At 35.1% G+C, this 26,889-nt stretch overlaps 3 protein-coding genes across 3 annotated transcripts; 1 reads left to right on the forward strand and 2 right to left on the reverse strand.

Annotated features, from left to right (window-relative positions):
- Positions 1–3,364: 3,364 nt before the first annotated feature.
- On the reverse strand, positions 3,365–3,904 carry LOC140988440 (uncharacterized). Its single transcript, XM_073457452.1, has one exon. The coding sequence runs from the start codon at positions 3,902–3,904 to the stop codon at positions 3,365–3,367; it is 540 nt and encodes a 179-aa protein (XP_073313553.1).
- A 2,543-nt stretch (positions 3,905–6,447) lies between these two features.
- Positions 6,448–11,018, reverse strand: LOC140988849 (pentatricopeptide repeat-containing protein At2g33680). Its single transcript, XM_073457926.1, has 2 exons — positions 8,267–11,018; positions 6,448–6,797 (listed from the first exon to the last, which is right to left on the reverse strand). Exon 1 carries the CDS (start codon positions 10,883–10,885, stop codon positions 8,744–8,746), a length of 2,142 nt encoding a protein of 713 aa, XP_073314027.1. The 5' UTR covers positions 10,886–11,018; the 3' UTR covers positions 6,448–6,797; positions 8,267–8,743.
- Positions 11,019–13,078: 2,060 nt separating this feature from the next.
- On the forward strand, positions 13,079–25,448 carry LOC140987354 (ATP-dependent Clp protease proteolytic subunit-related protein 4, chloroplastic). Its single transcript, XM_073455818.1, has 7 exons — positions 13,079–13,375; positions 14,619–14,822; positions 23,894–23,949; positions 24,102–24,228; positions 24,419–24,496; positions 24,731–24,844; positions 24,918–25,448. The coding sequence occupies exons 1-7, from the start codon at positions 13,157–13,159 to the stop codon at positions 24,987–24,989; spliced, it is 870 nt and encodes a 289-aa protein (XP_073311919.1). The 5' UTR covers positions 13,079–13,156; the 3' UTR covers positions 24,990–25,448.
- The last annotated feature ends 1,441 nt before the right edge of the window (positions 25,449–26,889 follow it).

The following is a 26,889-nucleotide window of genomic DNA, read 5'->3' on the forward strand; positions in this document are numbered from 1 at the left end:
CTTGAATGTCAAGATTTTAAAAAATTTTAAAACTTCTGCTGTGTTTGAGCATGAGAATACACGAATCACAACAAATATATCGTTGGAACGAAGAGAACCTTGCCTTGGTTGTATCTACGTATAAAATGAGTTACTGGCTTGGTCGTTGGGAGTACTAATCATTTCAATTTGTTCACAAGTTGCTAGTTAATTAAAATGACTTGAATTATATATATACAAAAAGACTTCAACTTTTTCAAAAATTATACCAACTTAGAAATATAGAAGCGCGTGGAAATACAACCGTCAAAACGAGTTAACGAGACAGACTAGCCGAAAACCTGTTAGAATCGTCAATTTGGCAGGGTTGCCTATTTGGCGGGACAGGAAGATCTAGCCATTTTTTAGTTATATTAGGCGAGACGGAACGACCCGACGGACCACGCCTATTTTGACGGCTCTACGTGGAAACAATTATATTTGAAAACAAAATTAGTTAAGCTAGCGAATTAAAAATTTTGATGATAGATGTTAAACTCTCACATGTGACTTTGAAAATAAACAAATTTGTTTAAACTATTTATTGTTTGACTCAAATTTTTGCGTGCGGACGTATATGACATAGATCATGTCAAAGTGTAATAAAAATTGTGGAAATCTAACTTCTAACCGGATGTTACGAGTTTTGATTCGATTGTTAGTTGTAACCTCCTCAGATTTGGATGCAACATAATCGAAATTTACCTACCATAAGATAACGAAGTTAAAATATGAAATCTGAAAGCTAAAATAACTAAACAAATTGATGAAAAGTTGAACTAGAAATATCGAACTAGGAATAAAAAACTAGAAATTTGTATATTAAAATTGAAATTTTAGAGATTACACAGATTGAGTGTTGATGTTGTGTTGTTGTTTAGTTTTTGCATTGTTTATGCTATTTTATAGTATTGGTTCCCCCCATTTGTTAGGCAAGCCAACTTATGACCTAAACTTTATAGACTCTTATAGAAAAACTATTTATTTAATAATATTTTACGGTTTTATCCAATTATGACATTTACTTTATCTGTATATCATGAAAGTTACATAGATAAAGTATTTGAATATGCAAAAAGTATCATGAGGCTGCATCTCAATGTAAGATCATGAAACTTATTAGGAAGTATACTGTATATTCTAAATAAGTTTTTAGTCGAATCAGCTGCATAAAATAAGGATAAAGGTCGCTTGAGCTTGAGACTAGTATCTGTGATGTAAACGTCATGTTTCATTTGTAAGGGCATAAGATGTTCATTCATATGAGTGATCATATGATGATGCACTGAATAATCTTCCCTCGAACTGTCCAAATGGTTAACACTTATCGAGTGGAATAATCAGCGGTTATGGTTGTACTCCATACTCTACGTACTAGCATGTACTTTGATTTGTTTACCAACTCCATTGAAGGTAATCAGATGGTGAGGTTAGTTATAATTTCGAAATATGTAGGAGTCAATATATTGTAGTCGGGATTCATCATTTTCCTGCAGGCGAAAATATCCTATGTGATCTGATGATTAATAGTGCAAGGAATATTTGGTCAGAGTAGGACTTGTGTATTTTCGAAAGATTTTTCTTCGGTTGCACATACCATGTTACTGTTGTTACTCAAAGATACATAACATCGTTATCGAATTTATATGCAAATCTCGATATACCAATGGTTGCAGATTCGATTAAGATATATGAGTTGAAGGGACCATAATGTACGCTAACCATAACTTAAGGTTCTTGCTGGCATTATCATAATATTTATGGGATCATGGAACGATGCTACTAGATGCTCTTACCATTATCCGATAGATGTAATCGAACTTGATTTTTGAAATTTTTTTATAAAAGGGTAGATGAAAAGAGTGATACTAAATAGGGTAAGCTCGAATAAGAATAAATATTATTCTGAATCACCAGAAGTTGTGAACCAACGGCTAGCTATATCTCTTGACCAATGAGTATCGCAAAAATATCGGATTTTGTGTTTCTGTGGAGATAGTAAAGTTCTAATTTGATGGAGATCAAACAAATTGCTTATAAAAGAGTTAATAAGTTAATTCCATATGTTGGAAATTGTGAAAGTTAGCTTTGATGCTAAGTAAGTGATGAGGGTGGAACTGCATGTTTTGGTGAAGAAGTCCACAAAACTGGTGGCTGAAAAAATGGATCAATGAAAATTTTGATTTTCAAAATTTTTAATTTTCATTATATAAACAAGATTTGTACCCTCAGTACATCGACATTGTCTGATCGTCGATCGGGATTATAACAAGTTCACAATTATTTATTTAATAAATTTAGATTCAACTAATTAAATAATAATGTTAGTAGTGTTGACTACTATATATACATGATTCTCATGAAATATTCTAGAGGTGTCTAGAATTGATTAATTAAAAAATTAAATAATGGTTATTTAATTTATAAATGTGTATATGGATGCATAGATGTATACATATACATTATCAAGAGTTGACTTTGCACTATATACAAAACATGAAAATTTTAATTAATTAATGAAAATAGAAATTCTAATGGGATTATGATCAGAAATCCTAATAGGAGAAGGACTCTTGATGTGATCAGAAATCAAATTTTATAAATATTTCATTGATGCACAAAAATTTTGGTCCACCCTCTCCTCTCACTCTAAGATTTCGGTTACTTGAGATTTTTGAAGAAAATTTCCACGGCCACTTCCACTTCCACTTCCACTTCCACGATCATCATCGTCGTGGGATCTATGAAACTCCGATGATCCAATCTCAACGCAAAATTGTTTAGGATCTCTAGTGCGATATAAACAAGTAATCAGTCCTCGATCATGGACTTAATTAGACGATCAAAAGGACGAAGATCCGTTCGTAGAGATTTACAAGAAGAACAAACTCTGCTAATCCTAAACTGTTTTGGTTTCCAGTGTAAATACGCAAAGATAAATAAACTAAAACATCTTATGAATGTCATAAATCATACGACGTCTAAGGAACAATTTGAACATCGAAACTAAAATTTTTAAACTTCAAGGCGCGAGAAAATACTACTCCAACACCACTACCAGAGCCAACAACAGCATCATTTAATTCACATAAATAGATTAAATGATGAATTAATGGAGAAAATTAATTTATAGGCAAACATTTATTTTAAAATTTTAAGTACTATAATTTTGATTTTATTTTGTTATTTATTATCTTTTTTTTCCTTATCTATTTTCGATATCATCTTCAATTATTGTTTGTGGCTCATTAAAGATATGTACCTCCTTTTCATTTAGTTTGATGATTTTGTTGAATGTTTTATCTTTTTACTTTTTATTAGTTTTTTTTTTTGAGAGAAAACACAATTAAACATTAATAGCATCCAACGATGTTACATCCATCAACCAGGATGGGTACAAAGAACCCACCCAACGAACAGGTGAAGGGTGGGACAAACCAAAAATAGCTAAGCAATGAGCACTATTGTTAGCTGATCTAAACATGTGATTAACCCCATAGAATTTACCAGATTTTAGGTTTTCTAAAATGTTGGAAACTAAAACACCATGAGGATCACGACCAACTTTCTTGAAGTGCACCTCCTGGACTGCCGATAGTGAATCTGAAAAAACCCACACTCTGTGAAAGCCGCTTTGTAATGCAAGAGTCATTCCAAAGTTGATCGCCCGGATTTCCGCATCCAAAACCGTGCCAGACAATCGGTAGCACTCGGCAGCAGCTGCACAGATAATACCCCGATGGTTGCGAATCACAGCAGCTGCACTACACAATCCCAATATCTCATTAAATCCTGCATCAACGTCGAGACGAAGATGACCTGAAGGAGGAGGCTCACAACACTTTGATTTCGCCTTTAAAGATGATTCCTGAAGAGTCCCATTCATTTTGCGAGCTTCTTGGAATTGACTGAGATAGGATATGGCCCAATTAACTTTCAAAACAGGTAGTGAGCTGTGTTAATTATTAAAATAACGAAAAACTTAGAGATTTTAATTTCCATTTATATTTCATGTTAATTATTATAACCAGTATATTAATACATTAAAAATTCGCTCGTTCGCCTTTTTTCAACACGTTGAAAAAATTTGTTTGCAAAACTTTATCAATCAACAACTAATATGTATCAAATGATGATTTAGTGCGTAGAATAATCAATATCCGGANAAGCTTGATGTATTGAATGTAAACATAAAGTTTTGTCGAAGTATAGTTATTTTATTTACATAAATGACGGGCGGTATACCATATCGTATCGTACCGAAAATCATATATCTTATAATGTACCGAAAATTACAGTATAAGAAAATTCATATCGATAGCGTACCGAAAATTTCGGTACATATAACTAGCATACCGATTATACCGAAATTGTACGGTATACCGAGATTTCGGTATATACCGTTTTATACCGAAAAAAACCTTACATTTGAAAATTTTTATAAATTTATTGTTTTAAAATATTATATATTTTAAAATTTTTGTATATTTTTTCGGTATTTCGGTATATACCGAAATTTTCAAATTGCATATCGTTACCATACCGCACCGAAATCTTCGGTATACCGAAAATTCGGTAAATTCGTCATTTTTTCGGACGGTAATCTCGGTATACCGAAAATTCGGTATTTTTTCCCACCCCACATAATAAATAAATTCGAACCCAACTCATTAGTTTTACGTAGCAAGGAGATCTTACCCATTTTAACAATTTTACTCCATTGTGTCTTCATAAAACTTAAATATCGTCTTTGTTTGGTTTCTTCCATAATAGTCTAATCAAGTTGTTTCAGACTTGACATTCATATCAATTGCAAAATTGTTGCAATAATCTTCCAGATTATAAAATTACCTTTGGACAAAAAAAATTAGTGATGATGGAATGTGCATGGTCCTTTATTTGTATTTGTAACAATTGCAGTTTTGACAAGAAATCACGTTAGGATCAGATATTGAATTAGAAGAGGTTGAATGAATAATCTCAATTAATTCGACAAATAATTTGGTTGGGTTGACAACACTGAAATGTAATTCTTTTCAATAGGGTTTCATTAAGTCAGCAGGGAAAACAATACAAAAAGAGGCTTACTGAAAAGGTGGAAGATGAAAAATGGTTCATGTATAAATCAGATAGGCTACCAAATAAGTAGTAAAGACAGGGTGACTGAAATATAAATTAAACAAATTTGTTTTTAGATGTTTGGAGAATTCAACACTCTTACGTCACTCTTTCTTTCTTAAAGAAACATTACAATAAAAGATTTTGGTAATTACAACATTTTGAAATCACCCACTTCAGTAGGACTTACCAATGTCTAACTGAAACTATTAGTACACTCACTCTTTAACCAAATGAGCAAGAATACTTCTTACTCTCAATTACAAGTATTGGACAATAGATTTCTTACTCTCAATTAGAAATCTAAACACAGATAGATCCTTAAATGATAAGATTAAAAATTATAAGCGTGTGCTTGCTTCGATCAGTTGCGCTATCAAACAATGCTTTCAACTCAGAAAGCTTTTATTGCGAGGAAATGATGTCTCAGAGAGATTCTAAAGCTTTCCTTACTAATCTAATTATAGGCATCACCTACAAAGATGTCTTTTGAATCTTGTATTTGTGTCCGAATACAGACGTCGTTGCTGTTATGTCATCGTCTTTTATGATAGATCTTATACTTCAGGTAGTGCACATGGACTATGTCATTCAGCCGAATAAAAAATTGTTGCGGATGATCTTGTCCAATCATCAGCTGAGCTCTATTCTTTAGGGAACGTTAGTAGATGATCAGAGAATGTTCGTTGATTAGACTAACTGATCCACTGAAGCAGATTGTTGTCCTTTGATCAGTTTGGTTTTTATCAGCGACCCTTTATAATTTGCTTAGTTCAGTAACCCTTAGCCAACAAATAGACGTCTATTAGTTTAGCTTAGGCGTCGGTAGAGATCTGATTAACCGTTTTACTTCGGAAACAAAGATGTTAATAAATAATCAATTTTTTTTTTGAATTCTGTTCGGTTAGGCTATGTAATTATTCATTGGATCAACAATCTTGTTAAAATCACAAAAACTAAAATGTTCTAACAAATCATATAATATAAATGAAATATATATGAGATAAACATTTATTAGAACTTAATTTTGTTGGTATTTGTTCGTTTATCGAATTTTTAATGCAATTAACGAATTTCATAAAACATTTGCATTGCTCAATTCGTTATCATCGCGGGTGATCAAAGTGTGGTTTAAGTGGTTTTTACATTAAATTCAAACCGAATCGACATTAGATATGCTAATGTGTTAATAAAGTAGAATAAATAAATAAATCGAATGAATTAAAATTGTTTACTTTTAAATCTTCAATATTCTAGTTCACTATATATAAATATTTATTTTCTAGCATTGACATTAGATATGCTAATGTGTAATTTGAACCGAACTCTTGAATTAAATTAACTTACGAAGAGAGTATGGATATAACTATAATTTCATAATTTTACACTCCAAACTTTTCCACAATCTTTCAAATACATATGTTCATCCGAGAAGTGAAAAAGGGGGGAAAATCCATTGATCCAAGCACACATACACAATTCTTTAAAAGCTTTTGAAAAGAGAAACAGCACCAACAACAGAAAACAAATCTTCACCCACCCACCTTGGCTGAGTTTGTTGGACTCATCGAAAGAACCGTTGCCCTTTCCGAGTGTCGAATATTTGAAGTTCAAGCTGCTTTTACGAAGGATTTTCACCAATTCATTTGAATGGTTGGAACCTGACAGAATCGGAGATGGTTAAAATGAGACTGACCCGAATATTATCAACTATAAATCTGGATTGTACTGTGTTTCCAAAAATACACCACAATTACTCCTTAGTGATAAAAAAAACTAACACACAACCAACTTTCTAACATTTAAATCTGAAGAAAAACACACAACCTAGAACTGAAATCCAGATAAGAAGCTAAGATCTTAACTCTAGAACTAAAATTCCCAGGTATAGGATCAAGGTAATTTGTATCAGTTACAGCATATCTAGCTGTAACTTGGAGTTGGTTACATTGGAAAAATAAAAACAGAGAACAACAAAGTTATATGGAGTCCTCTGCATGCCATGCAAATCCCAATCGAATTAAACCTTACAAGGATTTGCACATGGTCAAATGAGTGTGATTACATCCTGTCGACACTTGTAAGGTCGGGCAGTCATATTTGCATATTCTAGACCAGTAAAAATTAATGCATAATGAGCCATGTAAACCAAATGAAATCAGAGTTAATTAGTAAAAACATTTTTATGCTTGTTAAGATTAAGTTTCTGCAGACTAGACTTTATTACAAATAATATGACAATTTTTGTGAACAAATTTGAGACAATATGAACTTCACACGCTACAAAAACAGCTTCACACGCTACAAAAACAGCGTAGTAATGTAAGATACCCCCGGTACCTCGTGACAAATGCATGAATGACACTAACTGACAAGATCATTTAAGTAAAACTAAAATAGAAAGACAAAAAAAGGAAAGAAAAAAAAAAACCATAGGCCGCATCATTGTTTTAGGTCCAGCAACATAGAAGCACAATGTTAATTCCTCTTACTGAGAAACATAAAAGATAGTTCATCTCACTGCACCTTGTGATAATTTGAGTTCCTAAAAAATGTTGTTAAGACTTGGGTTTTGTTGTTACCCATTTTCTCTAGCAGAAACAGCAAGGAATGAACAAATAAAGCATTTGAGGCAAGGTTGAGTTCTAGAATATTTCAAGCTTTCAATGTACTTTTTTCTTGAGAAACACCAAAGACGGAAATGAAAACGTGGGAGGAGAAGGCTAAAAGCAAAGCTTGGTTATGATCTGAAATGAGATCATATCAACAAAACAGTTTTAAGCAGATTGAAACTCGGGAAATTATAGGATGCGAGAAGGGGAGAGTATTTTCCCCTCCTTTATTCGAAAAAAAGGGATACGCATCAGTCAGGAGAGAGCAGGCTCACATTACCAAGGAGGACGAAATGCTTTCAATTTAGGAAATCCTTGGAGAATTTGAAGTATCAAAAAATATTTAGAGAGAAACAGCTGTTTCTGGTGCCCATAACTACTGAATAGAAAAAAATTTGCAGGCCATGTAAAGGGGTCTGTATCATCAATCCCTCTAAGCAAGCATTATCCTCAGGTATACTTGTACATAAGCGATACTATGAAAAATAGATCTCATGAGAAACAGCTGCTTGGTAGACCTTAATTGTCCTGAAGGTATTGCATACTTTTCTGGATATGTTCCTCTTGTTACTGATTAAAAAAAACTAACAGAAGGTTTTGGTGGCACATGAAGTTTCTTGGATACTGTAGGTTGATGTAATCCAATGTGGAGATAAAGAGAAGGTAAAACTATGATTCAACAACACAAGAACCGAGAGAGAGAAGATCTCAAGATTTTGTTGTGTTTGATATGATTGCCCATGGTCTCTACATATATAGAGACCAAACCATATCAAATAGGATACCTGATAGGTATCAAACTCTAAAAGATTAATATTCTTTCAAATTAATAAATATTTTATCTTATCACGTGACAGGGTCAAAGCCCACATGTTTAAGTCCAACAGGGAGATATGTAGCCATTTTTGTGAGGAAAATAGAATCAATCTTGTATTTGTAAAATTGAGATAAAGTACAAAAGGCAATCCCTACAGCCATCACCACTTCAGCTTAATCTATTCCTCTAAAATAGAATCAAATCCCAGTAGGTAACCTTTATCTTTCATCAGCTTGCTCAATTTCCATATCTCTGCACGGGTGTGTTTGATTTCAGGGTGCAACAAATCCCCAACAACAAACACATGAACCTGATTCTTCAACTCAATCCAGCTACATCCAGGCTCCTTGCTCACCCCTCTGATATTCATCATCCTTCTCACTCTCTCAATGTCATCTAACCGACCCAGAGCTGAATAAATACTCGACAACAACACATAGCTAGATGATTCAAGAGAACCCAATTCCATCAACCTCTCTCCCGCATATGCACCCAACAAATAATTACGATGGTTTCTACAAGCACTCAACAAAATATGCCATAAAGAAAGACTGTGATCATTGGGTGCTGATTCAATAAATTCTTTGGCTTCTTGGAGCTTCCCAGCACGACTCAGAATATCGACCATACAGGCATGGTGCTCTGTCGTTAGAACTATATTAAATTTATTGGATATTGATTTAAAATACTCCCAACCCTTGTCGACCAGTCCCATGTGGCTACAGGCTGAAAGAACATTTACAAAAGTAACGCAATCGGGATCGGCACCCTGCAATTGCATCTCTTCAAAAAGTTCGAGGGCTTCAAGCCCAAGGCCATTCTGAGAAAGACCGGAAATCATTGCATTCCAAGATACCACATCTCTGGTAGGCATCCTTCTAAAGATAGCATTCACATCAACAAGGTTCCCACATTTTGCATACATAGTCGATAGAGCACTTCCAATTGGAACTTCAAGAGAAAATCCATTCTTAACCACATGGGCATGGAGCTGTTTTCCTTGCTCCAAAGCTGAAAGGCCAGAGCAGGCTTTCAACACACTGGCCAGAGTCAACTCATTAGAAGCAACCCCTTCCATTTGCATTCTACAGTACAAACTGATAGCACTCTCATTGTCTCCATTCTGTACAAAACCTCCAATCATGGATGTCCACATTACAAGATCAGGCTCTAGCAGAGAGTCAAATCCCTTCTGGGCATCAATTATTCTGCCACATTTAGCATACATATCAACCAAAGCTGTCATAATATACACTTGAGATTCGAATCCTGATTTGATCAAATAGCCATGCACTTGCATACCTAAATTTGTCGCATCAGTATCACTACAAGCATTAAGAATCCCAACAACTGTGTATTCACTAGGCTTCATCCCACAACAATGCATCTCCTTGAACAACACCAGTGACTTGTCGCCATGCCCACTCTGTGCATAGCCAGTTATCATTGCAGACCATGAAATTGAATTCTTATCATTGGAAAACCCAAACACCCGAACCGAGTCATCTAAGTTCCCACACTTAGCGTACATAGTAACGACTGCATTACTGACAGAAACAATTTCTAGCAAACCATTTTTAACCGCTAAACAGTGAATTTGCTTCCCTGTTTCAAGGAATTCATGTGATTTAAAAGCACTCAGCGCACCAGTCAACACAAACTCATTAACACCTTCATTCCCTCCAGCCACCAACACTCTGAAAACCCCAATGGCCTCGTTCACAAGCCCCTGGGAAGCGTATCCAGAAATCATGGTAGACCAAGTGACCGAGTTTCTATTCAGCATTTCATCAAACACCTTACGACCGTCAACTAAAAATCCCATCTTGCAATAAGCATTCAACATAGAGGTGTACACAAAGACATCACCGGTGGTAACGAACTTAATCACCAAAGAATGCGTTTGCTGAGCCACGACAGAGTCCTCCAAATTGGCACAGGCAGATAGAACGCCGGTGAAAGTATGGGAATTAGGGAGTGTAGAGAGCTGTAACATTTGCTGGAAGAGTAGGAGTGCTGAAAGGGAGTGGTGGCCAAGACCCATCTGGGAGTGGCCGTTGATGAGGATATTCCAGGAGACCGCGTCATCTTTGCATGGGAAATCTGTGAAGAAATTATTGGCCTCGCAAAAGAGGCCGCATTTGGAATAGAAGTTGAGGAGGGCGTTGGACAGGAATATACACGATGGGATTACACCATCTTTCAGGAGGTGGCCATGGATGGATCTACCGCTTGAAAGATTTTTGTTGCAAGTGAAGAATTGGAGCTTGGTTACAACACTGCGGTACTGTGGAGGTAGAGTGGCAGCTACCTGATTCATAAAGAAGCATTTGTAAACAATTTTTCTCCCTACTTATTCATTAACCCGATTGAAGTCGTTATTTTCTTCTTATTTCTTCGCACTTTTACGTGCCAATGGTAGTGCTTTGATTTAAAGAAATTACAATTTCACGAAAACTTCCGCCAGATTGTCTGTGAGAGTGGTGTCTTATGAACCAACAAGTGATTTTGACTTTATTGAGTTGAAGGTAAAAATAATATTTATTTTAATAATATTTTACGGTTTTATCCAATTATCACATTTGATTTATTTGTATATCAATGCAAGCTGTATAATTAAAGTTTTTGAATATATAATATGTACTATAAGGTCTACATCTCAACGTAATATCATAAAACTCGTTAAAAAGTGTACAATATATTCTAAATAGGTTTCTAGTCGAATCAGCCGCGCAAAATAAGGATAAAGATCGTTTGGGCTTGAGCCATGATTCATTGGTAAGAATATGAAGATGTTCATTCATACAGATGAATGATCGTTTGATAATTTACTTAACAACCCTCAATCAGACTGTCTAAGTGGTTATCACTTATTGAGTAGAATAGTCCGCAGTTATGGTTGTACATCATCCTTCGACCCGGGACAATGTAAATGTTCTACGTACTAGAATGTACTTTGATCTGTTTACTGACTGCATTGAGGGTCATCATGGAAAGTCCAAAAATACGATAACGTAACCTAATTGTATGCAAATATAGAGAAAATGAAAAATGACTAATCAAATAGTTTTAATGGCATAAATTAATTATGATATGCATTATTACATGTTTAAAAATAGGGTTTACTGTAGAAATGCATAAAAATGTGTTTTAAAGGTTATTCGAGACACGATCGAGGAACGAAGACCGGGGACCATATAAGGGAAAATATTTTTATTTATTTAAAATATGGTATATGTTATATGATATTTTCGAAAAAGAAGTGTTTTGAGGTGTTTTTATACACAAAGTCGTATTTTTAAATGGTATTCGATTTTCGATGAAAATAGGGACTTTTTGAAAACTCGGCTATTAATTTCACAAACTTTCCTAAACAAAATATTTTAAATATTACTTAATGAGCTTAATGGACCTATTATACTAGGTTAATGAGCCTAAACTTACACAACTTGTTATATATCAAATTTTAAAGCCTTAAACCCCACCACAACTCATACAACCCCACGCCCCAGTCCTCTCTAAACATTAGGACTCTCTCATTAGCACACATCACACGAAAACTTTGAAGGAAAATCACGTGGAGTTGAGAAAAAATCAGCCAGGTCCTCCTTTTGTCGAAGTTATTCGCATCGCAAGTCGTTTTTCGTTCGTAATAAATGCAAAGGCATACATTAACTTTCGTCCAAACATCTTTCATACCATATGATGTATATTTGATTAACCTCGCATGAAAAATATGTTGCTCAAGTTTTATTTTCGTTTTATGGGCATACTTGCATATAACTCATGTTTTGATGATATAAAACTCATGCTAATGATACCTAGAAGGGCTGCCATGGTAGGGTAACTTGGAGTGACGTTTTTCCGACATGTTTAGGGTCCATAGAATTCTGGACGAAGGCTGCACCAGCAGGGGCGAAGGCTTGCACGAAAAGTAAGAGTCCTTGTGGGCAAGGGTTTCCTTTGAGAGCCACGGCTGTAGCTGCTGTTAGGACATGATTAGGAGTCCTAAGAAGGCCGTATGAGGGTCCTAAGGTGGCTGCACAAGGGGTGGTTCGAAGGGCTAGGGGATTGCATGAGGGTAGGGGGCCGTACATGTAGGAGCGATCGGGTTTGAAGGGTTGGGACTTCTAAGCTTGAAAATTGATTAATTAATAATTTATTCAATAAAATATTAACATTTTTATTTTTTATATCTTAATAAAAATAAAAAAAATCGTATTTTAAATTGTATAAAAAAACAAAATAATAAAGTGATGATTTAAGAAATCATGATAAAATGAATATTTAATAATATATATAAAGATATTTTGAGAAGCAAAATATAAAAAATAAGATTTTTTTAAAAAAAAGATCACAAATTTTTTAAAAACAACTTATAATTTGTCAAATTACTTATTTTGACAATTAATAAACTGTTCGTAATATTTTTTTTATCAAACAAATTATAAAAACTTATAAACTCTAAAACAATTATAAACTATTTTTTAGATTTTACCAGTAATGGGCAAAAGTTAAATACCCTCACTCCCATTTTTGAATTAACTTGTAAGGGACTCCGACTTCCCGGTTTCGCCCTTTAACGGCAGCCATGACTTCTCACGTTTTGCCCACGGCCGGAATGACACTTAGCACGAACCCACTTCTAAACTCTTCATCCTCTGCTTTTAAGCCTTCTCTCTGCACCAATTTTCTATCTCCAACCGTGGGTGTCAGCGTCTCAGGTGACTTTTCGGGTCAAAGAATCTGCCCCGCTTCCCTCAAACCATCTTCCTCGACCTCTCGTGGAAGAAGAAGTGTCGTCACAACGGTAATTAATCATATGAGTATGGTTTTGTTGTGTGGAGTTGTGCTTATTATGTTGATTGGTGAAATGGGTTTCGGGTGATCTTTTTCGGCTTTTCGTTGAGAATAATGTTATGTTGCAGGTGAAATTAGGATGTATGTGCTGTAATTGGCGCTGTTATTTACGCTTATACTTTTTTCGAGGCAGTGGAACTGTAAAATGTTATTATTCTGATGATTGTTCCAAGGAGAGGATTCATCATTTTGTCATCAAGATTCATCTTTACACTAGATTATGGTGGTAATTTTTTTTGGTTGATGTGTGTGTCTAGTTGGCGACCATTGGTGTCTTAGTTTGTACAAAATAGAGATGGTGAGAAGAGGAACTAAATGTCACGTGGATAAATTTTTGTGGCACTATTTGGAATTAAGTACCCTTGGTTTTAGTTCAGGTAAGGAAAAGTATTTTGTGATCCTTATGGTTAAGAGGAAATTTATCAATGCAGGCGCAGCTAAGTAAATTCATATATAACTGATTGAATTAGCTAGATAGAAATGGTTGGCTTCTAAAATAATCGAACAAAAGAATCAAAGAAACTCATGCATCACCTCAAAAAAAATTTATGGTGCAGTTGTCACTGAAATTGCTCATACTTGTATTTTGAACTCATTATCTCATTTTGTTTTTGCTTCTGAGATAAGTGTTTACTGTGCATAGAGAAGGGTATTTGTTTAGTTTTTTGAGTGATTATGCAACTTTTTTCAGGATGTCAATAGTGGCTGCAATCTCGGTTATAGAATGTTTTCTCAATTTGGTAGTAACTTTTATAGAAGGTTACCGCCCCTTGCTATATGCACCCAGTAACCAAATTCAACTCTATTTATATGCATCTATCTATACTACATAATAGGCAAAGCACGAGCATGTCAGATTGGTTTCTTTGGTGTGTCAAAGAAATTACTCTAAAATGCTCGTCATTTTGTGCATCTTCAAGAATGCTCTACTCAAACTATATATTATCTATGTCAATATTGTATAATAAGCATAATAGGTAATGAATCAATATCATAAATAAGATATTTTAATTTAATTTTGCATTGTAATTATTTAAATTGATTTTATAATGTTTTTAACAAAATTACATTATTCTAAAAACTAAAATATATTTTCATGTGCATCACGTGTGCTTTTCTCACTATTATTATTAATTATTCTAGTGCTTGTCTTGCTTATTATCTCACTTGTGATTGGCTCCAATTTGTTATAGGTTATTCCTTTCTCTAGGGGAAGTGCTTGGGAGCAAGCTCCACCAGATTTAGCATCATACTTGTACAAGAATCGGATTGTCTACTTGGGAATGTCTCTAGTTCCATCTGTCACTGAATTGATACTTGCAGAATTCCTTTACCTGCAGTACGAAGATGAAGAAAAACCAATTTACCTCTATATTAATTCAACTGGGACAACCAAGGTTAGGTTAGACAAAGCGTTTTTTTTTAAAAAATAAACCTAGATGGAGCATCATTTATGTAAAGGGTAGTCGTATGACATAAAAGTATCATGAAATAAAGTGAATGTGTGTTTCAGAGTTAAGTGTTGTGTGCGGTGTTGTAACACCTAACACAACCTGCAGCGGAATATATTTCAACACACAAAATTTTACGTAAATAAAGTAACTTGTGCATAATTTTTTGTGCGATGCTTCATGACAAAAGATTCACTAGAATATACTTTCAATTTACACAAAAACAATACTAGTGAATAAAAGAAACTATAAATCCCTTAACAGAGTGAGGGATCGACGTGCATTCAAAACATTCATCAAACTAAATAACCAAAACTACGGATGCAGCTTTTGTGAAGCCGAAAATCTTTTTGATGAACAACACACTAATCTGCATTGTGATTAGGTATTGTGTCTGCGTGTCTTCAACACTTCTCGACAATACAACAATATGCCTTGGCTTGAGCACTTGATCTTTTCGATGTAAATCATCAATTCTTGTGCTTGCTCCTGCGGCCTCTCTCTTCTCTTGTAAAAGGTGGTTGTATGACATAAAAGTATTAAGTAATAAAGTGACTGTGTGTTTCGGAGTTAAGTGTTGTGTGCGGTGTTGTAATACCTAACACAACATACAACGGAATATTTCAAAACACAAAACTTTACGTAAATAAAATAACACACAAAGAATTATGCACAAGTGTGTTCATTTGTGCGATGCCTATGGGCAAAAGATTCGCTAGAAAATACTTTCAGCTTTACACAAAAACAATACTAGTGAATAAAAGAAAATTTAACTCCTTTAGCAGAGTGAGGGAGCAAAGTGCATCCAAAATACCTATCAAACTAAATAACCAAAACTACGGATTCAGCTTTTGTGAAGCCGAAAATACTTTTGATGAACAACATACTAATCTGCACTGTGATTAAATGTTGTGTCTGTGTGTCTTCAACACTTAACTGTAACACAACAATATAACTTGGCTTGAGCACTTGATCTCTTCGATGTAAATCTTCAATTCTTGTGCTTGCTCCTGCGACGTCTCTTCTCTCTCACCGTCCACATTTCACAGTAGTTATCTTTTATATTTATATGCTTCCTTTGTCTTAAAGTTTATTCCACAAAAAATGAATCCTACAAGATATGAAAACAAGAATTTTATTAGAAAATAAAATCTTTTAAACACTGCTACCATATCTTGAGTTCTTACCATAAATATCTATGATCTAGAAAGACAAAACTCTATAAACAAATGCATGTGGTCCTATTCCCCGTAAAGTAAGCTGATGCAATCTTCAGCTTTTCACCCACATCAGAGAGATCCTCATCCATGTCTCTGATAAACCTTGAGATTACAGAATGTCGTAGATTAAAAACGGAAGTGACAACTTTGTTGATTTCAGTCCACCATTGGCAAATTTAAGAATTGTTTGGAACATCAATTTCCCAAAATTAAAGGTACCTCCAGTACCAATTGCAAACAAAACAAATGTCTATAACCACTGTTGTATTTGTGAGGGAGTCCAATTTCGGATGCTCGTTTTGTGCAACACTAAATAAAAAGATGTTAAATTTGCTGCAGACAACCGTTTAGATGATCTAGAAAAATCTTACTCAGTCCGCAAGTGATGATAGCTGTAACTTCATTGATATCTGGAGTCATTCCTTCGTCTTCATCATGTGTGTTGTAAAATGCATTGATAATTGAAGGATTGAAGTTGTAGATTCTATCACAGACAAACACTCGTCCAAACTTTGGAGATCTATCATCACCCACACTTGATGAGAGATTTGAGAAAAATTCCAAATTTGGCTTTCTGCAGAATGGTGCTATTGCAGTCACCGTTGACAACAGCCGACGATTGGTCAGGAATAGAGTCAGATTTTGCTTTCTGTAGGCATCAACATCAATGTTTTTCTCATCTTCGAAATAGAACTTTGTGGAGAATGACTTACTCAAGTCATAATCTCGATGTTGTCCATGGCGTCGACAACATTGTCCTCAACATCAGGATCAACATCAGCATCATCACTTTCTTCATCACCACCAGAATACTAATCAGAATCAGAGTCAAGAGTTGAATCAGAAGTAGAACCGTTAGAATTGTCTGGGCGATTTTCTTCGAACTCTTGCAAAAAATTTTCATTTGGTTCATCAACCTCTGATATGGCTTTCTTCAAGGTTTTTTCTTCTTTTAACCGTGCAAGAAACTCAGCTAGAGATTCTTCGTCCTCAGTGGGATCAGTCGGTTCTTCAAAAACCACATTTTCTTTCTCAGCTGTAGTAGAGGGCGTCTTCTTTTCAGTAGCAACTGGTTTTGGTCTTGCGACCAATTCAAAATCTTGATCATCATAAGCATCTCCAGACGAGCAATCAGGATCTAGAAGATTTGCAGTGAAGGAGGATGCTCAGAACTTCTTGGATGGGATGAAATCAGGGTCATACCCTGTCTGACGCTTTGATCGTCTTGGTTGCGGAGGAACAGGGAAGACACGATTCAACTCTTCAAAATCCGGCGGATTGTCAACATCTATTGCATTATCCCACTCTCCAGGGGCAATTAGTTCAAGCGGAGTTGGTCCTCGGCGACCACAACCATCTGAAGAGAATTAACAGTAGGGGGTTCTGTAGGCGGTGTTGCCACACGGGGTGGAACACCGGCGCTTGCAACCATTTCTCTTCGAATATCAAGAGGGTCGTATCTAGTTCCGGCCATCTATGAAATATAAATGAGAAGTTCAGATGAAACCAACAATACACTAAACAAGAATTCGCACAGAGAGCAAGAAAGATGGGAACATAGAAAGTTTGAGAGGAAAAACAAAAACAATTAGCAGTGATGAATTGTGTATTCACTGTAAAATTAAATACTTTTTGTTCCAACGATAAAAAAATACTCGCAGAGAGAACCACTCGTTTCTGTCAAGATTTAATATTTCATCCAAAGGTAACAAATACGAATCAATGCGAACATATTTCAAGAAAATCATCCAGATTTCACTCCTCTTCTACTCAACCCACTAATACACGGGAAATCACATATATCCAAATCAATAAGATTAGGGTTTCATGCGAATGTCACAAGTTCAAATATGATAGCTCACTAATTAAGAGAAAATCACATAACGATTAACATGAATGTCTTTTTTATGCCTAAAATATGACATGTTCAAGAAATGTCATGACATTTGATCAAATTGTAAGGTGTTTATATGCAGTGTTGGAAACATCTCCCAGCAACACTTCCAATTTCAAAAAATATTTTGGTTTTCCAACACACACAAAGCTCATTCACACTTTATTTTTTATTTAGAAGTGGTAGCTTCCACACTGGAAAACAGCCTTTATTGGACTCATCTGGGTAGTTTTTTCCATTTTTTTATGTTATGATTTCTGTTTTTTGATTCAGAAGAGGTAGCTCTCTCTAAAAGAACAGTCTTTATTGAACTTTCTTGGGTGGCTTTTTCTATTCTTTTTCTTCTGATACATAACATAATTTTTTTTTTGCTCAATCTTCTCAAGTCACTTTTCACATGTGACAAGATCATGGAGTACACGAACATCCCTCAACTACTTTGTGACTTAGACATAGTACATCTCATGGCCAAGTGTGTTGATTGAAACAGAACTAGAAATTGAAAGCACATTAGGAAATAATCATCGCATTATAAACAATTCACAAAACAAGATGAATGAGTTAATACAATGTCTAACATCCTATAAAAGCATATGCATATTGGTTGTTATCCTAGATGTTGCGACATCCGAGACAACATCAGTGAGTGATTATGCACACAAACTGACAAACTTTCTAAAGTTGAAAAATCTCTCGAAATCTAGTGGTTTTGTGAAAATATCTTCCAACTGGTTATCAGTTCCGACAAATTCCATTCTGATTATTCTCTTCTCAACCAAATCTCGAATAAAGTGATGTCTGATGTCAATGTGTTTTGTGCGAGAGTATTGTACATTTGTACTGGATTTTTTGAAATGTCAATTGCACTAGAGTTGTCACAATACACAATCTTCTACCATTTGGTTCATCCACATGAGTTGTGATCATCAACTACCAGCTGCCACATATTCAGATTCAGCAGTTGAAAAAGATACACAGTTTTGCTTCCTTCTGTTTTCTTTTGTGTACCATAATCCTAGATGTACAGTCCCTGCAATGTATCTGACAATTCGTTTTACTGCTTTCAAAATTCGTTTCACACCATTACCATTATTCATCGTTTCATTGCTTTGATCATCATCCTCGGATTTTGTTAGTCTTAACGTGGGTGTTGTCCCCGGTGTCACAACATCAGACACGACATTTGTGCTGACTGATGACTTAGATGTTTCCAGCAGACCGTCTACATCATCTTTGATCGTCTTTCCTGCGTGATCTGCAAGATCATCAAACACAACATTAATTGATTCCATAATCGTGTGAGTTCTCAAATTGAACATATGATAAGCACGACTATTCGTTGAATATCCTAGGAACAAGCATTTATCACTTTTCGAATCAAACTTAGCTAGGTGACCTCGGTCATTTAACACATAGCATACATACCCAAAAACATAAAAATACTTTAGGTTTGGCTTCTTTCCCATGATGATCTCATAGGATGTCATAGTCGAACCACTTCTTAAATACACACGATTTGGAATATGACATGCTGTGTTTAAGACCTCAGCCCAAAAACGTTTTGAAATATTTTTGGAACTCAACATGACTCGAGCCATCTCCAGCAAAGTTTGGATCTTTCTCTCGGAAATGCCGTTTTGTTGACGAATCTTTGGGGCAGACAAATCGTGTGATATACCTTTTTCATCACATAAGGATGAAAAATACGAGTTCTCAAATTCCTTAATGTGCTCGGTTATAATTTTACCAAACATAAAAATGTGCATATTGATATTTTTTGCAATTAGTCTCTTAAATGCATCAAAAGTATCCGACTTTTCACCTAGGAAAGCTTAACCATGTAAAACGTGAAAACTCATCAACACAAACAGATAAATACTTTTTACTTCCTAAGCTTTCCACTTCTATTGGACCCATAAGATCCATCTGTAAAAGTTCCAGACACCGTGCTGTCCCGAAGTGTTGTAACACTTGGTGCGACATAGGGTTTGTTTATCTTTCTGGCATGCTCCACACACATGTGGTACTCCAGAAGTTAAATTAGGCTTACCTCGCACTCGCACAACATCATATTTTCCTAGATTCTTCAATGTCTTGAAGTTTGCATGACCCAACTTTTGATGTCACAAATATAGTTCACTTACCTTCGTATGTTTGCAAATATGTTCATCTCCCAGTTGGTAGCATTTATCATCAAATATAGTACCTGTCATAACAAACATTAACTTTATAAAAAACTTAACACGTATTTGTTCAAACTTAACATGCAAATCATTATCACATAATTGACTAATGCTTATTAAGTTTGAGTTTCGTCCCTCGATATGAAGCACATTGTGAAGCTTAGGAAGTTCATCCACATTCAGTTCCCTTTTCCAACAATCATTCTTTTGCACCATCTCCATATGTTACTCAACCACTTTTTAATTCAACATAATCAGTAAGGTGGTCTTTCAAACTTGCCATCTGGCGTGAACACCCACTATAGAAATACTAGATATCTAGAATGTTAGTTTTTAAGGAGGTATAAACAACGGTACAACGAATTTCAGCCTTAGGTACCCAAATCTTCTTCATTGAAGGTTTCTTAGCGAAGTGTTGCGGTTGGTGTTGTGCGACACTTGATGCAACATCCGATTTGCCTCTCAGCTCATGTAGTCATCCTTTGAGTTAAAACAGTAAGGTTTGATATGACCAAGCTTAAAACAGTAGTGACAACAGAGCGACGTCTCTTTCGTTTAGGTTTTTCAGCAGTGTCTTGCTTTTTTTTTTTGGTAGACTTTTGACTGAAAGAGTGTCCTTTGGAACAACGATATCGACATTTCCTTTCACAAAAATAGCTGGTTGAGTTTTAGAGTTTGACGATTCTCCAACTTCAAACATACTATTGTTAAATCCAGACCAGCTTTGCTATCTTTTTTCATCATTAATATGGAGTCCAGCTTGCATGAGCTTGAGTTGAACTTAGCAAGAGTTTGCGTCGATTTTTGAGCTCAACCATGATCTTGTCCATCTCCAGGTCCTTCTTACTTTAAATCACCTCATATCTGGCCACATAATTTTTCAACTCAATGTTTTCCTTCGAGAAGATCGAATTTAATTTGTTTTTTTAATCCAATCAGCATATAGTTCCTCATAGAGTTTCTGTACACTTTCCAAGGTGACTTCTTCTTCATCTACATCCTGAGTTTCCAAATCACTTGAACGAGAAGAGTTGTCACATTGAAACTGATGGAACTTGCTGAATTTGGAGAGGTGTTCCTACTAGGTTTTGCAATACAAGAGGCAACACCGAGTGATTAATTTGTGTTGAACGTTTATTCTCCAAATTTGCAAACAGAGATGTATGGTTTTCCCTTTCACTGGATCCTTGTTCTTCGTCAGAATCTTCATCACTTAGGGAGATATTTAATCCTTTGTTTTTGCGAAGTCTGTTGGCACATTTATTAGTATAATATAATGACCGAATCCAGAACATTCTTTGCATTGAGCCGAGCCTAGTTTCTTGACATCAGATTGAACCTTTCCATCATTCCTCGGTCGAAATTTTCCTTGAGTAGGTGCAATCCTTTGAGTTTTCTCAGAAGCATTAATGCTTGGAAATTTAAGCTGCTGACCCAATTTCTTCTTGTCTCTGATCTTCTTTAGATAGTCTCCAAATTTCTTTATAATCAATGAGAAGAAATCTTCACATAAATCAGGCTCGTTGACTTCCTGAGATAGTTGAAACAAGTCATTGTATGAATCATCAGAAACTTGAAAAGCAATCGTTTTCCCTTTTATTTTTTTTCTGCAAATCCAGATTCATCTCAAAGGTTATGAGGGAACTAAATAGATCGTCCAAACTGAGCTTGGTGGTGTCCCGAGCTTCATCGATTGCACAAATCTTAATGTTGAAGTGTTCTGGAAGTGATCTTAAACCTTCCTGACTAATCTCTCATGAGAGATCGGGTCGCCAAGACCAAAAGCTGCCAATGTCTCACAATCGGCGATCATAAACAGTGATAGACTCTGTTTCTTTCATTATCATATTTTCAAATTTTGAGGTTGGCATCCTTAGCTTGGTTCTTCCCATACTTTCAGATCCTTCACAGTGTCTTTGAAGGGCATCCGAGCATCCTTCGCTGAGACACAATTGGTGATTACATTGAACATGTTTATGTTCACAGAAGTGAAGATGGCATCAAGTGCCTTTGAATTGAAGTTCGAAATCTGGACTTCATCAGTCGTCCATGTACTTTCTAGTTTGACCAAACTGTCACCATCTTCATCAACAGTTTTTGGTGTAGTCCAACTATCTATAACATGTTGTCATGCCCTTTCTTCAATGGATTTGATGTAAACCCTCATCTTGACTTTACAAAATGCATAGTTGTATCATCCAGAACTGGTGGTCGTAGTGCCGTGTTGACAAGCGACACGTCCATAGTACTATTTCCTCTCAAATAAAAATAACCATAATCTCACTTAGTATCATCAAGTGTCCGTTCTGATATTACTTGTAAAGGTAGTTGTATGACATAAAAGTATTGTGTAATAAAGTGACCAAGTGTTTCAGAGATAAGTGTTTTGTGCGTACTTTCTGGTTTAACCAAACTGTCACCATCTCCATCAACAGTTTTTGGTGTGGTCCAACTATCTATAAACCGTTGTCATGCCCTTTCTTCAATGGATTTGATGTAAACCCTCATCTTGACTTTACAAAATGCATAGTTGTATCATCCAGAACTGGTGGTAGTAGTGCCGTGTTGACAAGCGACACGCCCATAGTACCATTTCCTCTCAAACAAAAATAACCAGAATCTCACTTAGTATCATCAAGTGTCCGTTCTGATATTACTTGTAATGGTAGTTTTATGACATAAAAGTATTGTGTAATAAAGTGACTGAGTGTTTCAGAGATAAGTGTTTTGTGCGGTGTTGTAACACTTCACTCAACATGCAGCTGAATATTTCAACACATTAAACTTTACGTAAATAAAATAACACACAAAGAATTATGCACAAGTGTGTTCACTTGTGTGCGATGCCAAAGGTCAAAAGGTTCACTAGAAAATACTTTCATTTTACACTAAAACAATTCTAATGAATAAAAGAAAATCTAACTTCCTTCACAATGTGAAGAAACAAATTGGATCAAAAACACTTATCAAATTAAATAGCCAAAACTACGGATGCATCTTTTGTGTAGCCGAAAATCTTTTTGATGAACAACTTACTAATCTGCATTATGATTAGGTGTTGTGTTTACGTGTCTTCAACACTTCACGTTAACACAACAATATGCCTTGGCTTGAGCACTTGATCTCTTCGTTGTAAATCTTCAATTCTCTTGCTTGCTCCAGCATTGTCTCTCCTCTTTCTCACTATCCATATTTCACAACAGCTATCTTTTACATTTATATATTTCCTTTGTCCTAGAGTTTATTCCATAAAAAAAATGCTACAAAATATGAAAACAAGAGTTGTACTGAAAAGTACTCTTTTAAATACTAGTATCATGTATTGAGTTCTTGTTATAAATATCTATGATATAGAAGGACAAAACTCTATAATTCAATAAACACAATATCATAAAAGAAAATTTTAAAATGAATAAATTATATTCCTTTCAATTTAGTTTCTCAACAAAAGGGGAACATCATTTTGATTACTTTACCTAACAAATTCTGCAATCTTCGCAAATGTACGTAGATACATTGGCACTTTAAGTCTTATCAGTCTACCATGTTGCTCTATTTTCAAATAAATGCTTTCTGAATAGTAACCATAGCAATGTCATGCAGCGATTAAATCATGTCATTCGTAGGGATGCATTTCATTGCCATGCATTATTTGCCTAAGAAATTGTCTGTATATGTTGGTTTCTATTCATGTTTACCTGTAATTTGTACATTTTTCAGGGTGGGGAGAAGCTGGGCTATGAGACAGAAGCTTTTGCAGTATACGATGTTATGAGGTTATAAATCTTTCCCTTATATTTAAAATCTCTGACACAATTCTGATCTTGAACTAATAAATTTATTCCGAAAATTTGAATGAATATTTTAGCTTTTCTTGGGTTCGTTACCTCGGTTTGTTTACATAATTTCGAATTTGTAAAACTTATAGGTATGTTAAGCCACCCATTTTTACGCTCTGTGTTGGCAATGCTTGGGGAGAAGCAGCTTTGCTATTGGCTGCTGGTGCTAAGGGGAATCGTTCTGCCTTACCATCCTCAACAATCATGATGAAACAGGTCACTTTAAAGCACATTTACGTTTTGTTTGTGAACCCAAATATAGGGATTTCTCATCTGACTTAGCTTCCAACTTCCAAGTAACTGGGCTAGTTTAAGAATGATGCACAAAAATCATCTTTCCTTTTCTTTTATTTTTCTATGTTATGTTGTTTTGAGACTAATACAGGATACCTGTGTAATTTTACAGCCAATCGCCAGATTTCAGGGTCAAGCCACTGATGTAGAGGTTATGAGGAAAGAGATTAGAAATGTGAAGGCTGAGTTGGTAAGATTTGACAGTCATATTTGGCAATTGTGTCACTCATTTTGGGCCTTTGGCCCCTTGACAAAACCGAAAAAAGACCGTTTATTATATTTTTTTTTTTCTAAATATTTAGCTATAGACTGGCCAATTTCTTGGACTCCACCTTTCTGTATCCCTGAAACAAGAACCAACACAGTACCTTTATTTGCATTAGAACCTACCTATACTTAGCAATTTCATGTTTGATTTTGAAAGGTTAAGCTCTATGCAAAACACATTGGAAAATCACCGGAGCAGATTGAAGAAGACATAAGGCGTCCAAAATATTTTAGTCCGAGTGAGGCCGTGGAATATGGGATCATCGACAAGGTACTCCGAATAGTGGAATATTGTGCTTAGCCCTGAAATATCACTAGTTTACACGTCCTCCTATTATTTGTAGGTTCTGTACAATGAGAGGGGCGCTGAAGATAGAGGAGTTATGTCCGACCTCAAGAAGGCACAACTCATCTAAAGGTGTCGAAGTTCTTTATCCTATAACAAGCATAGGAGCGATATAGTGGTTATCCACACATTGATTACCATGTATACATATTAATGAGTTGGCATATGTCGTAGAGAAAATAGTACTTATCTTTTCTTTTTGTTCCTCTTTTTCGGGAGGCATGAACTCTACAAACTCGACATGACCACATCTTCATACTCAAGAAGCAATGTTACAGTGCTCAATATTGTACTTAATTTTAGCTTATTGGTACTTATTTAGAGTTATGAGTGTTACCTTCTTGATACAGAAAGTGAAGACAAATCGGGTTAGCATTGACAGTATTGTATATTTTGGGAGCACGAAAATACCATGTAGGGTAAGTTTGTAGTAATTGTTGTTGTGTGAAGATAATGACAAGTTATTGCAAATAAACATGGAATAAATTTTGTTCTAATTTTTAATAAATGGATATGAGATTGGATCTCAGCTATTGAGCATCTTGTGATTAATGCTATATTTTGAATCAAACTTAAATTACTATTCGAATTTCTAAGAGTTGATTTAAACCAATAAAAATGTAGATTCGTGGGTACTTGAACATCTCGAAATGCAATAAAGCAAATTCTGTGAATAGATAGAGTCAACGGTACAACAAACAGCACTGCCTACACGCGAATTAGCTTCTGAGGTTGAGCAGTATCAATTTCACTACAGCATTTGCCAATGAATGCCGGGCTGGGCCACCTCGAATGGCATGAGCCGCATGCGGGGAGACCTGCACGTACGGTTTTAAGAGGGATCTGGTCACTGGCTGGAGCACTCAATAAACTTTGTTTTCATACCGAAATTAATCATAACATAACCAATTTTTCAAAAAAAATTTTAATACCTAAACTGTCCTTAATTGTGCCTCTTTTTTTGGTGACATGAGGTCTACAAACTCAATATAATTATATCACTACGCTAGTGAAGCTATGCTAGAGTGTTCAATTTTGCCAACATTGCACCCAATTTTCACTAATTGGTACGTGCTAATGTTATGAGTGTACCTTGCAACTCTTTCTATTTGACAACGTTGTGAGTTCACGGAAATACACGTACCCTTGTACAATTCATTGCATTTCATTCAAAATTGGCTACAATTCCATAACTGCAAACTAGGTAAAACGCAACAAAAACCAGATATAATTTCACTTAGAGTGGCTACGATTCACCAACACTGAGTGTAACCATTTCAAATTTCAATAAATATGGTAATGAACAAAATGTATGAAAAATATCAGCTCTGAAAAAAAGATTAGGTATCTTGTGAGATGAGTTGATCTGATCAATAATTATATGAAAACTAATACTTTTGACATAAAAAATAATATTTTTTCATGAGTTAAGTCGTGTCGGAGATCCGTATCACAAAATTGACCCGTGAGATGGTCTCACAAGAGGTTTTTGGGGGAATCCAAAGAATAGTTACTAATTTCAATTTCTTTCTCATTATATGAACCAAAACGGTGATTACAATGTTAGAGTAGGCTCGTTGGGATTTTATTGACTCTAATGTAAAACGATATTTATTTTAATAATATTTTATGATTTTATCCAATTATGTCATTATGTTTTATCTGTATACTTATACAAACTGTATAGGTAAATTCCTTGAATATACAATATGTACCATGAGGTCTGTCTCTCAATGTAGGATCATGAACCTCATTAGGAAGGGTAACATATATTCTAAAAAGGTTCCTAGTCGAATCAACCGTCTAAAATAAGGATAAAGGTCATTTGAGATCGAGACTAGCATCTGTGATATAAACGCCATGTTTCATTGACAAGGACATGGAGATGTCCATTCATACATTATAATTAGACAATTTTGTTCTATGAAATTTAATTTATTTTTAAAATTTACCAACATGTTATTTTGTTC

This window comes from Primulina huaijiensis, chromosome 11 (genome assembly GCF_012295235.1).
Source record: "Primulina huaijiensis isolate GDHJ02 chromosome 11, ASM1229523v2, whole genome shotgun sequence".
Taxonomy (NCBI): Eukaryota; Viridiplantae; Streptophyta; class Magnoliopsida; order Lamiales; family Gesneriaceae; genus Primulina; species Primulina huaijiensis.

Coding starts and splice junctions, on each gene's coding strand:
- LOC140988849 (XM_073457926.1), bottom strand. CDS start 10,885: ATGAATCAGGTAGCTGCCACTCTACCTCCACAGTACCGCAGTGTTGTA.
- LOC140987354 (XM_073455818.1), top strand. CDS start 13,157: ATGACTTCTCACGTTTTGCCCACGGCCGGAATGACACTTAGCACGAAC. Junction 14,823..23,893: donor ATTCAACTGGGACAACCAAG/GTTAGGTTAGAC, acceptor TACATTTTTCAG/GGTGGGGAGAAGCTGGGCTA. Junction 23,950..24,101: donor GCAGTATACGATGTTATGAG/GTTATAAATCTT, acceptor TAAAACTTATAG/GTATGTTAAGCCACCCATTT.
- LOC140988440 (XM_073457452.1), bottom strand. CDS start 3,904: ATGAATGGGACTCTTCAGGAATCATCTTTAAAGGCGAAATCAAAGTGT.